At 40.8% G+C, this 13,469-nt stretch overlaps 2 protein-coding genes across 4 annotated transcripts in view; one reads left to right on the plus strand and one right to left on the minus strand.

Moving 5' to 3' along the window:
• Window positions 1-12,207, plus strand: part of alg2 (ALG2 alpha-1,3/1,6-mannosyltransferase) — a 76,227-nt gene extending 64,020 nt beyond the window's left edge. Inside the window, exons 1-6 of one of the 3 annotated variants that reach the window (XM_088999627.1) lie at window positions 8,545-8,679; window positions 8,934-9,113; window positions 9,204-9,375; window positions 9,460-9,597; window positions 9,847-10,014; window positions 11,309-12,207. In XM_088999627.1, the coding sequence (XP_088855753.1) occupies window positions 9,205-9,375; window positions 9,460-9,597; window positions 9,847-10,014; window positions 11,309-12,043 (1,212 nt within the window). In that variant the 5' untranslated portion in view covers window positions 8,545-8,679; window positions 8,934-9,113; window position 9,204 and the 3' untranslated portion in view covers window positions 12,044-12,207. Of the gene's footprint in view, window positions 1-8,525; window positions 8,680-8,933; window positions 9,114-9,203; window positions 9,376-9,459; window positions 9,598-9,846; window positions 10,015-11,308 lie in introns of those variants that run through there. The other 2 variants (XM_088999626.1, XM_088999628.1) reach the window with 2 other exon arrangements.
• sec61b (SEC61 translocon subunit beta) lies at window positions 3,519-8,241 on the minus strand. Its single transcript, XM_088999632.1, has 4 exons — window positions 8,092-8,241; window positions 7,665-7,762; window positions 6,262-6,366; window positions 3,519-4,232 (listed from the first exon to the last, which is right to left on the minus strand). Exons 1-4 carry the CDS (start codon window positions 8,092-8,094, stop codon window positions 4,145-4,147), a joined length of 294 nt encoding a protein of 97 aa, XP_088855758.1. The 5' UTR covers window positions 8,095-8,241; the 3' UTR covers window positions 3,519-4,144.
• Window positions 12,208-13,469: the final 1,262 nt, after the last annotated feature.

The raw sequence follows: 13,469 nt of genomic DNA on the forward strand, positions 1-13,469 counted from the left end.
TTCAATAACTACTGAATACCTGATTTTCAGAGTAATTCTTAAGTTACATTTGAAGTTTTTGGGGGAATTGCCAGAGAATTACCTATACTGTACAAGTCACAATCAGCAAAGTACCGTATTTTGCTGTGTATAAGGCGCACCTTGAATGAATGAAAATTGTTTTCCAAATATAATATATAAATATGTAAAATATTTCCAAATATAAGGAAAACCACATTATAAGGCGCTACAGTAGAGGCTGGGTTTACGCACTACTTCTTCTACAGGGAGTTGGTGGCTGCTGAAAGTACCGTAATGTCTGCACTATAAAGGTGCACCTAATAGAAAATATCTTTTCAAAAGCTGATCAAGCGCCTCACAATCCGACACGTCTTATGTATATATGGAAAACGTTTTAAAATACAGTAAAGTCTCGTTATATCGATATCGGATATATCGATAGTCCCGGTTATATCGATACTATTTCTATGCACGCACGGAGAAAATTACATGCAAACAGGGTCGGATATATCGATAGTCCCGGTTATATCGATATTTTTTCCGACTCCCTTGAATATCGATATAACGAGACTTTACTGTATGTTATTCATTAAAGGTTCTCCTTATAATGCTTGTTTGTGACTATAAAGTGTCCTTGAGAGCTTTGAAAGGCGCTTAAAATGTAATGTATTATTATTATTATTATTATTATTATTATTATTATTATTATGCAGTGCACCTTATGTATGGAAAAGGTTTTTAAATGTCATTTGTTGTCATTTGTTCCAGAAAATACTGTAGTTGTGAGAACTGTTGTGGCTCAATATGACTTCACATACATGTATAAGGTGCACCTGCGCATAAGGTGAAAGGTCATCTTTTGAAGAAAATGAAGGCTTTTGGGCTTTGGCTCCTTGTACACCGGGAAATACAATTTGAATTTTCAGTTTCACTCAAAATTGCCCTGAAGTTCTTTTGGTTGTGTGTACAGTATGTGAAAACGTTTTGGTTTAGATTGTGGAACGTTTTTGGGAGAAATGACTAAAAAGTTCACGAGTGAGTAAGAAAGAAAAAAAATTACAATCAATGTGTTCATGGTGGCTCTGTGGATAATACCAGTGTGATTCTGAGGATAGTCTGCAGTGCCCCCATCAGGAGATGAAAGTATAAACACTCAGGAATATAGGTGATAGTGGACTAGTTAGCGCATCAACCACACGGTGGAAATGTCGTGAGTTCGATCCCCGTGCCTGCGTGTTTTCTCCTGGTACTCTAGATTCCTCCCGTCTTCAAAAAAACTGCACGTGAGCCCGATTGAACACTCAAAATTGTCCTTAGGGTTGCATGTGAGCGCAACTGGTTGGTTGTTCATCTCTGTATGCCCGTGATTGAGGGGTAACTGGTTCAGGGTTCCCCCCGTCTACTGCCTGAAAACGGCCTTGTCAAAAATGGATTGATGGTTATAAACTGATTAGAAAGTAAGCTAGCTAAAATGGCTAACACATTTTTTTGGGGTTGGGATAGACTTTTATGGCTTTTACCTGAAAAACAAAATACAGTCGACAGAACTCTTCAGTTCAAATAATCTTTTATTTGGGGATTTAACTGCATGAATGACCTACTTCTGTTTTAATAATTGCCAATAATTCATAGAGAACAAGAGTTTGGATGATATATTTTTTCTACTCCTTTTTTACACTGAACTAAGACATGCATTGATCTTTTTTTAAATCCCTTGATCTTGTTTTGATGTCATTAAATGAAAACGGTTTTCCACGTATAAAACATAAATATATCAAAATTTTCCAAATATAAGGCACACTACATTATAAGGTGACTGAAGTTCCGCACAACTTCTTCTACTGGGGGAAATGGAGTTGGTGGCTGCTGATAGTAGTTGCGAGACCTGTTGTGGCTCATTATTACTTTACATGTAAGGCACACATGCGTTTAAGGCGGCGGGTCATCTTTTGAAGAAAATTAAGGCTTTTGGGTGAGCCTTATACACTGGAAAATACGGTAGTCTTTATTAGTCTTGCAGTGGAGAAATTTACATTTCACAGCAGCAAAGTGATGAAAGAAAGAGGAAAGAAAAGGAAGAAGTAGAAAAACAAAATACAGGAACAGCTGTAACGGCATTCACTCTCACGGCGACATTTTGAAGTCAAAGAAAATCTTACAGCAAAAATGAATTAATTGTTAATTGTAAAATTACAGCTAAAAAATCTGTGCTAATCTCCATTCCTTCAATTTATTGCCATTTTGTAGTTTATGTTACCCTTAAGATCGTGGTATTTCTCTGGATATAATTTTGATTAACTTGTTGGTGGACAAATAGTTTATAAAGTCATGGTTATGGTAACCCTCAATTGGGAGTGACAAACAGCTTGAAACAAGATACCTTGAGAGTTTTGAAAGGCGCTTATAACTGAAATGTATTATTACTATAAACAGGCAACATTCTGTTTGATTGGGACCGTAAAACAGCACACGTCTTGGGAACAGGCATTTATTAACATTCATTGACTTTAATTGTTTTTTTTTTCTTGACTTGTTTGTTACAATGAACATTTTCTGCGGCTATCGTGAAGCTACACTAGCAGTTTGGAATCTGAACAATTATGCCTTGAAGCAAAATGTCACAGTAGAGAAACTTGAGCGCTACTTAAAGGACAAACGACACCTTTTTTTTTTTTTGTTTCCTGACATTAGAAAAACATTTTATAGCATCTAAAATACCCAAAACACGCAGGCTGATATTTTTAATCAAATGAAAAACACCAAGAAAAATGACTTAGTGTCCCAAAACTACTTCAAAATGACCTCAGAAAGTTTCAGTTTCAGAAGGTCCCGCCCCCTTTGTTCGTGACGTCACGCCAAGACGTCTTCGCCTTGTTCAATCAAAACAATGGCTTCAGATTCAGAGAAGATGCTTTCTTGTTACTCATCCAGTTATGAATATGATTCAAATAGTTCTGAAGAGGAAAGCATAAATGTTTGCAGTCGATTAAAGAAGTACTTTCGTATCATTTGAGCCGTCAGGACTCCAATGTAGCGTCCCGGAAAATGCAAAAGATGGCGCCCCAGTTCCGTTGAAAATGGGCCGATTTGTCTGCTGGGAATTTGTGTCAACTCGTATCAAATAGTAGTCTTGGTCCAACACACAACGATTCCCCATCGCGTTATTGATGTATTTTCCTTCTAATTTCGCCATCAACACAAAGTTTTCAGACCAAACGAAGAACCCAAAATGCATTGTGTCGCTTTCTCGGTCAGGGGTGTTCCCTCCGTGACGTCACGCATCGTCATCAACTCGAAAATAAGACTTCCTGAATATTCAGCACGAGTCGTAAAACATAAAATATAGCTATATGCTATGGAATCTTTGTAAAATATGCTCAGTAGAAGTCATTTGAAGTGAGTTTACAAATTATGGACACAACTTGTCTGAAGGCGTCGGTTGTCTTTTAAGTTGTCACCCATGCCGAATCACATTTAACTTCGAGTATGACCAAATAAGTCAAAAACAAAACCACACATTTTGTTTTTGTTCCTTTTTAATTGTACAGTAAAAATAACATTTGGTACAAATTTCATGCGCGTTGACTTTGATCAAAACTCCCCCCCCCTCTCTATTGAGTTTAAACTTGACAAATTACAGGAAATAAACTTGAGACTTGATGTGAAATTGTTTAAAAAAAATTCAAATGGTTTGGACAAGAAATATTTGACTTCTTTTCCGTTTTGAACATCATGTTGCGTACATTGCTTTTATTCATGATTTTGTGTATTTCCTTTGAGATATTATGGAAAGTTTAGTTGAATAAACTTATTCCTCGCCCCAAAAATGCTCACTGAAAACAAAAGTGATGACACCATTTTGAGTTGCCTAATGTCAGCTGAATTGTCCTTGAGCGCTGCACTGAGCATTTGCCTTGCATTTGAGGACAACGCAAGTGCAGAAAACGTCTTCCAGAAAAATCCAGTACATATTGGTGTAAGCAGTTCACCAAGCTGTGTGTGTGTGTGTGTGTGTGTGTGTGGGGGGGGGGGGGGGGGGGGGGGGGGGGGGGGGGGGTCAGTCATCCGGGGGGTTTGGTCCTGGTCTGATGTGTTAAGATGGCGAGTTGCGGGGTAGCAAGTTGTCGGGGCTGGGGGGGAGGGCTTAAGAGCGAGTGTATTTCCCCCAGATGTGAAGCATGAAGACGGAGGCAATGAAGAGCAGACTCATTACCAGCACTGGCACTGGACCACTGGCACAAAAACAAAACAAGTCATATTATACAGAGTCACTCATATGTTTTGTCCGTCATAGTAAATGAATGGTGCACTGCGTACACCAAAATGGCTGTAAACAGAGTGAAAGTGAGTTTCAAAAATGTTTAGACTCCTCACAAAAAAAACAGCCTGATTGACATGGCGGCCATGAAAATGTGCAACCTGAAGTATGTGTGGTATTTCCAGGCATAAAATATTTATGTGAAATTCTATTTGAGAACTGAGTTGAAAAGAACCAGACTGGGTGCGGACAAGGTTTCTAACACTGTATTGAATGTTTATGCAGTCCTAAAACTCAATATTCTGTGGGTCTTGCAATTTGATTGAAAATGACAAAAACCCTGGCACTGGAGTGGACATAGTTTTGCACATCGTCTAGCAGTGAATGAGTTAAAGAGGATGGATATGATGATTCCTTGTGTCGGAATGTGTTGTGTAAAAATATGTGAATGCCGTTGTGTGGAACTGTCGTGGCTTGGAATTGAAGCGGATTTACGTGGGAAAGGAGATGTGTGACAATTTCTTTTTAATAATAATAATCCATTTCATTGAATAGCGCCTTTCAAAACTCGAAAGGTCACTTTTCAGTCACAGGATAAGTTTTTACGCGCCAGCGTTCACTCAAACCAGAAGTAACTCAAATAGAGAGCTAGCGAATTGATAGCCAATAGATAGCCAGCTAGACAGCTAGCCATTTTTGTCAATGGTTTCTACATTTTCATGTGTGCCTTCAACATTTATCTTGTAGCAGACATGCACAGTACATAAAGTAGACGTCTGTGTAAGCTCTCAGTCGTACAGGAGTGGTCCATCGATGAAAAGGTGTCTTTAGCCGTCCGTCATCTGTACTTCTTTGAAGGTGTCGGACGTTTTGCCTCTTATCCAAGAAACTTCATCAGCAAACTAAAGTCTTACTGGTAGTTTAGGCCCTATACATATATCCCTACTGTCCAGACATGGCGGTGCCGGACTCTGCTATGATAGGTCCCTGCTCTCAGGTTGGGGGGAGCAGAGGACTACTCCCTGCGGCTCCACTGATTGTTCCTATCGTTCTGACTAACGACTGGCCTGATTGCCCCACTTCCTCCGGTATCACCTCATCAGTATTGCTAATCCGATGTTGCCTAAGCAGGCTGTTGTACGAATGATCCAAGTAGGGATATATATATAGGGCCAAACTACCAGTCAGACTTGTTTGCTGACGAAGTTTCTTGGATAAGAGGCGAAACGTCCGACACCTTCAAAGAAGTACAGATGACGGCTGAAGAAACCTTTTCATCCATACATAAAGTAGACACTTCCGAATCACTCATCTCCTGCCTAGCTGATCACCAAATGTAAACTATGCAACTAAACACAAGTGTCATCCCCCCCACCAAACCCCCAAAGAGCGCTTCTTTGGGAAAACTAGGAAACAAATGTCCTCACTGACAACTTTGAAATGGTTCCTCATTAGATTTCAAGTGCGCCACACCGTCTTTGGGCCGTGCCGGCTCATTTTATTGATGAGCCGCTGACACCAGGAAGGGGCTCTCAATTCTGAAGGAAGGACCGAGTGGGGGGGGGGTATGAAGGGGGGGTGCATCGCCATGCCAACCGCCCCCTCAATCCCTTGCGCTTCCCTCGCCCCCTGTCAGAAGGCTGTAATTGAGTTGACCTTTCAGAGTGGATCCTTTAATGAAGCTCTGCGAGTGGTGTCTAACTCAGGAACAAACGCACACTCGATATACAGCGGCGTACAAGGAGTGTGCCCTCCTTCCACGCCCGAGACACACACTCGATAAGCAGCGCGGCGCCATCGATCAGCCGCCGCCACATGCGATGGGGATGGGATGCCTCTTTTTAATAATGGAAAGTAGGATTGGCTCAGAATAGAAAGTTATCAGACTTTTCTGCTTGATTTCCAACCCAAGTAACGCATCAGTCAAACATTAGGGATGAATATTTTTTTATTTATATCCTGGTGAGGTCATATAATAGTAGCTTTTCTGATCATATACTTACACTTTGAGACCCGGCGAGTCCTCGGTGTAAAAGCGCCACATTCCCCCGGTACCAGCTGATCCAGTTGTCCTGCCACCACTGCGAGTACCGCTGCTGGTTGCTTTCCTGCGGAACACACACACTATTAATGTACAGTTGTGCTCATTCATTTGTGTATCATTGAATAGTGAAATATTGGCAATTGTTGGGGAATGGTGATAGAGTGGTGGGGTGATATTATCACAACAAATGATTCATTTTTCGAGAATAAAGTTGAAATACTTCTACCAGCGATGCTACAATTAAAAAAATACATAAGCTTGAACAATGTTGAACACAATTTGATGATAACTGTAGTAGAAAACAACATCCAAAAGTAAAATGCAATGGTCAAATTTATTAAACTAAAGTTGGAATACAGGACTACTACAAACTAACACATTTACATCATAGTTACAATATAATGCCAAAAAATCTTTTAAAAGACTAAAACACGTCAACATTAACATATGTGATCATTTTACAGAATACATATTTTACATTATATAAGCAAGAATACAATTGCATGAAAAAGACGTTTTAATGTTAATTTTTTTCCTGTATAAAAAAAACACCCCCATTTAATCTGAATTTTCCATTATAATCTTTTTTTCTTATTTATAAGAATGTGTTACAGCTTTCATCATGTAATCCTATTGACTCCCGTTTTCTCTTTTCTAGTGTCCTTAAAACAACTTGGTATTTAAACAATCTGATTAAATAAAATAAGGAACAAAGGAATGGCTGTTATTATGATAATGACTGTAAATCCTCAGTGCAACATGTGATGAAACTGAAAAAGCTTTTCATGAATATGTTGATAGTTAAGGCTGCTAAATGAATTAGCAGGAAGCACCGTTCACGCCAGAAGTGAAAAGTCTATCTGGTGTTTTAATCTCTTGGTAAATAGATAAAAGAGGTTAATCAAAGCCACCAGGGCATTGTATATTTCACCAGCTCAAGAGTTGAGGGATAAATTATGGGTCTTTAAAAATTGGTGTTTGGGCATAAGGTAATTTAAATAACAGCTTTGAGTGCCAATCAATAAGGTTTCTTCTACAATAGATGACAAATTTAGTTTCATTTTCACACTGTCACGATCACCCACGTTTTGATTCCTGCATTAAAGTCAAAGTCAAAGTCAGCTTTATTGTCAAATATGCTAATATGCACGACATACAGCACAGATGAAATTACTGTCCTCTCGAACCCAGCATGCAAGGTACTTATAATTACTTAACAAACATAAACATGAAAACGCCAATTTGCCGGGAGAGGGGAGCCGCTGCGTGTTCACGCGCCACATCCACTCATGTAATGTCAGATTCGCGTGGGCACTCTTCAGCAATTATAAGTCGGACTTTCGGCCTTGTTTGTGAGTGTACCTTTGTCTGACTGTGGAGCCTGCTGCACGGGGGGCCACCGTCTTACTGGGGGAACGGCTGGAAGCCCCCACGTTGGTTGCACTTACTGCTGGTCCAGGCTAAAAGAGATACAGTTTCATCATTTATTATATGATTCATTCATTGGCATGGGGAAATTGTTTTAAAAAATACGCAAACATGACAAGAGTGCGTAGAGCTAAACCCGATATCTAGTTAGATATATAATCAGCCTCATATGAATCATGTGTAATTCATCACTTGACATGACTCTTAACTAATAGTTACATGTTGGTGGGGAAAGCCACGTACACAAACGTGAAGCTAACGCTAGCAGCCATGCTATCAGATAGCAAAATACCGGTTAGTTTTTATCTCGCCGCTTACTTTAAGTGAAAAAAAACTGCAAGTATATTCTGCATTAGCTCACCATGTTGTTTTATTTGTGTTGATGCGGGCAGAGTCCCAGATGTTCCGTCTCGACGATGACGTGACTGTCAAAGAACGGTTCACAGGTCCGAATGGAATGGTCAGAACTGCAGAAGGGACCCCCAAAGATGACGCGTGTCCAAAAAGGACACGACTGCAAAATTCTAAGACCCATTTAGGTATCCAAAAAGATGCCTGTATATGATTTACTCTTCGACATTATAATGAGTAAATATTTAATCCACCACACATGTTTATATTCATTGTATCATACCAATACATAAATTGTATGTATTATATTATACATAATATGTATAATTGTACATGTTATCAGTTTATTAGATACGTTTTATACATAGGCGATAAAAGAATCTCCCCTCATCTCTGTGTGACGTGTCTTCTCAGAGACGAATCATTATCAATGGGGAAACTAGCGCCATTTTGGCGCGAGCAAGAAGTTATCCTCGCTGCTCCGCTCGTGTGAATTTAGAGCCAATATGACGGCAGCACTATTGTGTTTCATGCCAGACGTTCATGAGGGGCGTAAATAGCATCGTTCCAGGTCTCAAAAGTTTTTAGAAAACCAAAGGTAAGCGCTACAATGTCTAATAATGAATTTATACGTGACGGGTTTATCGGTATAGTGGTCGCCTTTAGAAGACCTTGTTATTGTACGTCACGGTTCTTTTTTTAGCTTTGCTGGCAGGCTGCAGTGCACTGCAGTTGTATTGATGACGTGTTTTTATTGACGAGCGAATCATGGAGTAATAAACAAATCTCGAAGTGTGTTTGCTCGTGTATTACTTTATTTACCCTGCTTCTGTTCATTGTTCTGAATTTTAGTTGTCGCAGTTGGCGAGTCATTGGATACGTGGATATGTGATATTCATGCTTGTCAACATCATGCCTGTCAACATCATGCCATCACGCATTAACCTGGAGTACCTTAAAACAGACGTATTGTTAAACTACGGGGTTGTCCAAGATCATTAAGAATTGTATCTGGGGTGCATTTTACGTCAGGTGACTTGAAATAAAACAAATCGACGAATATTTATTGATTTAATAATAGGTAATTGCTGTTCTTTTGTTTTTCTGTGAATGTCTGTCCAGGATGGTGCGGGTCGTGTTTCTGCATCCTGACCTGGGTATAGGTGGCGCAGAGCGTCTAGTTGTCGATGCTGCTGTTGCCCTTAAGTCTAAGGGATGTCATGTCCAGATCTGGACTGCTCACTATGACCCGAACCACTGTTTCTCTGAGACTCTTGACCCAGACCTACCTGTGGTAAGTTAGCATTCAGTTAATCGTTTGGATAAAATGATAGTGTAGTTGTGCGTTAATTATATTTTCCTCCTTCACGTCCAATAGGTTTGTGTGGGCGACTGGTTGCCCACCAATGTTTTTGGTTACCTCCATGCGGTATGTGCTTACATGAGGATGATCTACGTGGCTGTCTATTTAGTTTTCCTCAGCGGGCTGGAGTATGATGTCATTTTTTGTGATCAGGTGAGTGATATTTTAATTTTAGCTTGTTTAGCTTGTCCTTGACGTTCATCTTAAGCGGCAAAATATGTTTTTGTTTATTAAAATGCTAGTTCATTAGTAGATCACCAGCCCAGTCTCATTTTAAGTCTTATTTCAGCCTGATTTAGATAACCACTCCATTGTAATTTCTCGTAGAAAGTGTTTCTTGAGTTCCATATAGGCTTAAAAGTAAACTTTGATTTTTTTTATTTTTTTTTTAAATCCACCAAGGTGTCAGCATGTATTCCAGTGCTGAGGCTGTCTCGTCACAAAAAAAAGATTTTATTCTACTGTCACTTCCCGGACCAGCTGCTGGCGGAAAGGAAATCAGTCCTTAAGAAGCTTTACCGTGCTCCCATTGATTTCCTGGAGGAACGTACCACTGGCATGGCTGATCTGGTATGCAAAGGCCTGTAGGTCACACACTCAGACTTGTCTCTATTTTTCTTCATTGAATCAGAATCAGAAAACCTTTATTTGTCCCACAATGGAGAAATTTGCAGTCCACAGCAGCAATTTGAAAGGGGATGGGGTGGGTTACAAAAATGTGTTTTTTTTTTTAAATACAGTACATCATATACATGTAGAAGAAAAGTATTTAAATAGGAGAAAGTATATAGTGCGAAACTAAATAATTAAACAACCATCCAAAGTTAAGAAAAATATAAATATAAATATAAAATGATTATTCAATGGTTAAGTATTTAAGGATTTGATAAGTTCAGTTTTGCAACTTTAATTCGAGTAACGTCAAAGTCAGCTTTATTGTCAAATATGCTAATATGCAAGACATACATCACAGATGAAATTACTGTCCTCTCAGACCCAGCGCCCAAGGCACTTATAATGTAGTTAAAAAGAGAGACAATTGACAACAGACCATACATGTAAATTGTAAATAGGAAGTGACATAGTGTCGTGTGTAAAGTGACGTAGTGTAGTAATGTAAAAACCAAAAAGGTTGAAGTGAGGTCATTTGTGGAGCCTGATTGATGGGAATTTTAACCTTGCAGTCTACATTCTGCCTTTGAACTATCAAAGTTGAAACGAGTCCAAATTTCACTGTTTTCTATCCCTTTTGTCTCTCGCTCTCTTTCTCTCTCGTCTGCCTGTCTCTTTAATGTTTAAACCATCTCCCCTCACTGCTGCGTTCTTGACCAATCACATGACTTTAACAGATGACTGGGGGCGGGAAATAGAGGACCAAAACAAGCCGGCTGCCATTTTCTTGTTAGAATGGGCTCGTTTGCGAACGACACATCACTCAATGTGGCAGCTCCGTGTGTATCCCGAAAAATAGTTCGTATGCCAAGGTAAAATTTTCATAAATATACCGTTCATGAACCAAAAAGTTCGTTAGCCAAGGGGTCGTAAACCGAGGTATCACTGTCTATGGAAAAAAGTTTGAAAATACACCATTCATTGAGGGTGCACCTTAAACCCCGGTGCACCTTATACCCCGCAAAATTCAGCACTTATAGGAACGATAGCAGTTTACCACATCCTAAATTCCGCCCAAGGCTAGATTTCTTACCCGAGGATGAGAGTTTAACAGGCTTATTGAAAATACACCATTCATTTGGGCTGCGCCTTATACTCCGGTGCACCTTATACACCGGAAAATACAGCACCACTATTGTGTCATAAATGCGACAATGTTTGGTCCTCCTGATGCAACTTTCCTCGCATGTAGATTCTGGTAAACAGCCAGTTCACCGCGGGAGTCTTCAGGGAGACCTTTCAGAGTCTCACGGGGGTCCAGACAGATGTCCTCTATCCCTCCCTGAACACGCACACATTTGACCAACCGCCCACTGAATCGCAAGGCCTGTGGGGGCTGCTCCCTGAGGGAACCTCCCACCTGTTCCTCTCTCTCAACCGATACGAGCGAAAGAAGAACCTGGCCCTGGCCCTGCGAGCCCTGTCGGCCCTGAGGACCGCGCTTCCTCCGGGCCGAAGAGCGGGTGTTCACCTGGTGGTGGCGGGCGGCTATGACGAGCGAGTCAGCGAGAACGTGGAGCACTACGACGAGCTGAAAGCGTTGGCATCGCAGCTCCACTTGGAGGACTTTGTGACTTTCCTCCGCTCCCCTTCGGACTCCATCAAGGTGGCGCTGCTGCGGGGGAGCCACGCGGTGCTCTACACGCCGAGCAGGGAGCATTTTGGGATCGTTCCCGTGGAGGCCATGTACTGCTGCTGCCCTGTTATCGCCGTGAACTCCGGGGGGCCCTTGGAGAGCGTGGCGGATGGTGAAACGGGCTTTCTGTGCGAGCCCACGGCGGAGGCCTTCTCTAAGGCCATGGAGAGGTTCATCGTGGAGCCGCACCTGCGCAGGGACATGGGACAAGCTGGCAGGAAGAGGGTGCAAGATAAATTTTCTCTTCGGGCCTTCTCACAGCAGCTGTATACAAACGTCAAGCTTAGCTAATGACAACACTGATTTTTTTTTCTTTCTTTGTATGTTTTGGGCAGTAGTGGGCCGTCAGAGTCTGCAAGGCTTTCTCTGCTGGCCTAAAAATATCTGAATCACAGTGGAATGTGAATTATATTTTGTCCATGAATTTTTATTAAATAATTCCAAATTGTCTTTCAGCTGCCTTTCATTGGATTGGATGTACCTTTATTCGTCTCACAAAGGAGAAATTTACATTTCACAGCAGCAAAGTTATGAAAGGAAGAGAAAAGGAAAGAAAGAAGTAGAAAAACAAAATACAGGAGCTGCTGGAAAGGCAGCCACTCTCGCGGCGCCATCTTGAAGTAAAACATAAATAAACTAAATAACAAATAATATGACAACACAAAGAGAGTCATTCATTCTTCAGCACTTGTTGTACCCTCTTTGTGACATGAAGCAGTTGTAGATGCTTTTCCCCTGTTGTGCTGCTTCCAGATGTGTTTTTTCGTATTGAAGCATTTAACCAATCACATTTCTAACATCATTTGTTACCAGGGTCAGTAATCGACCTGGACACCTTCACAATCAGTTCTGCAGGCCCTGGAGCATAAAATAAGTGTCAATGAAACTTGCTTTAACCAATCAGATTTCAAGTTGGCAAACCAAGGCCTGATGGAAGGCGCTGGAAATGTCAGAGTTTTCGCAAACTATGATTCACTAGTCACATGATTGACTACTCACTAGCCAATCATAGTACAGTATCATTCGCCGCTAGTGATAAGAGCAAACTGGCAAAGGCTAGCACACCGTATCTGTCGCGAGCTATATTGTTGTGTCAATTTAATAGCGATTTTGTCAACCCACGGCTGAACCCATGGCTGAATTATTTGAAAAAATTGACTTGGTTGCAGATATACTGTTAAAGCCATTTTTAAGACGAACTTTTCAAGATGGACATAATAAAGGTCAGACACCTCCGAAGCTAGCAAAAATAGCAAATAATACTTACAAACTAAAGACAAACATCGCAGGGATAATCCTAGTGTGCCTCAATCGGCAGTACATATGCACCTAAAAGCTAGCAACCACTCATTTGACGACAATGAGGTAAAAATCTTAGCGAAAGAACATAGGGGAGTAAAAGAAGTGATTTTCATAAAACAACTGAATCCTTCATTAAACCGATATGGTGGGGTGAGGTTCAATTTGGATCGTTCATACAATAGCCTGCTTAGGCAACATAGGATTAGTAATACTGATGAGGTGATACCGTGGAAGTGGGGCAATCAGGCCAGTCGTTAGTCAGAACAATAGGAACAATCAGTGGAGCTGCAGGGAGTAGTCCTCTGCTCCCCCCAACCTGAGAGCAGGGACTTATCATAGCAGAGTCCGGCACCGCCATGTCTGAACAGTAGGGATATATATATATATAGGGCCTAAACTACCAGTAAGACTTTAG

The sequence above is a fragment of the Hippocampus bargibanti genome, linkage group LG06 (genome assembly GCF_051943395.1).
Source record: "Hippocampus bargibanti isolate YZ-2025 linkage group LG06, ASM5194339v1, whole genome shotgun sequence".
NCBI lineage: Eukaryota > Metazoa > Chordata > Actinopteri > Syngnathiformes > Syngnathidae > Hippocampus > Hippocampus bargibanti.

What these genes read in the sequence shown, in the direction of transcription:
- sec61b (XM_088999632.1), bottom strand. An exon ending in GGCTCCACAGTCAGACAAAG is followed by an intron (nt 6,367 to 7,664) that starts GTACACTCACAA and finishes TGTGTTCCGCAG; the next exon opens with GAAAGCAACCAGCAGCGGTA. An exon ending in GACTCGCCGGGTCTCAAAGT is followed by an intron (nt 4,233 to 6,261) that starts GTAAGTATATGA and finishes TTTTTGTGCCAG; the next exon opens with TGGTCCAGTGCCAGTGCTGG.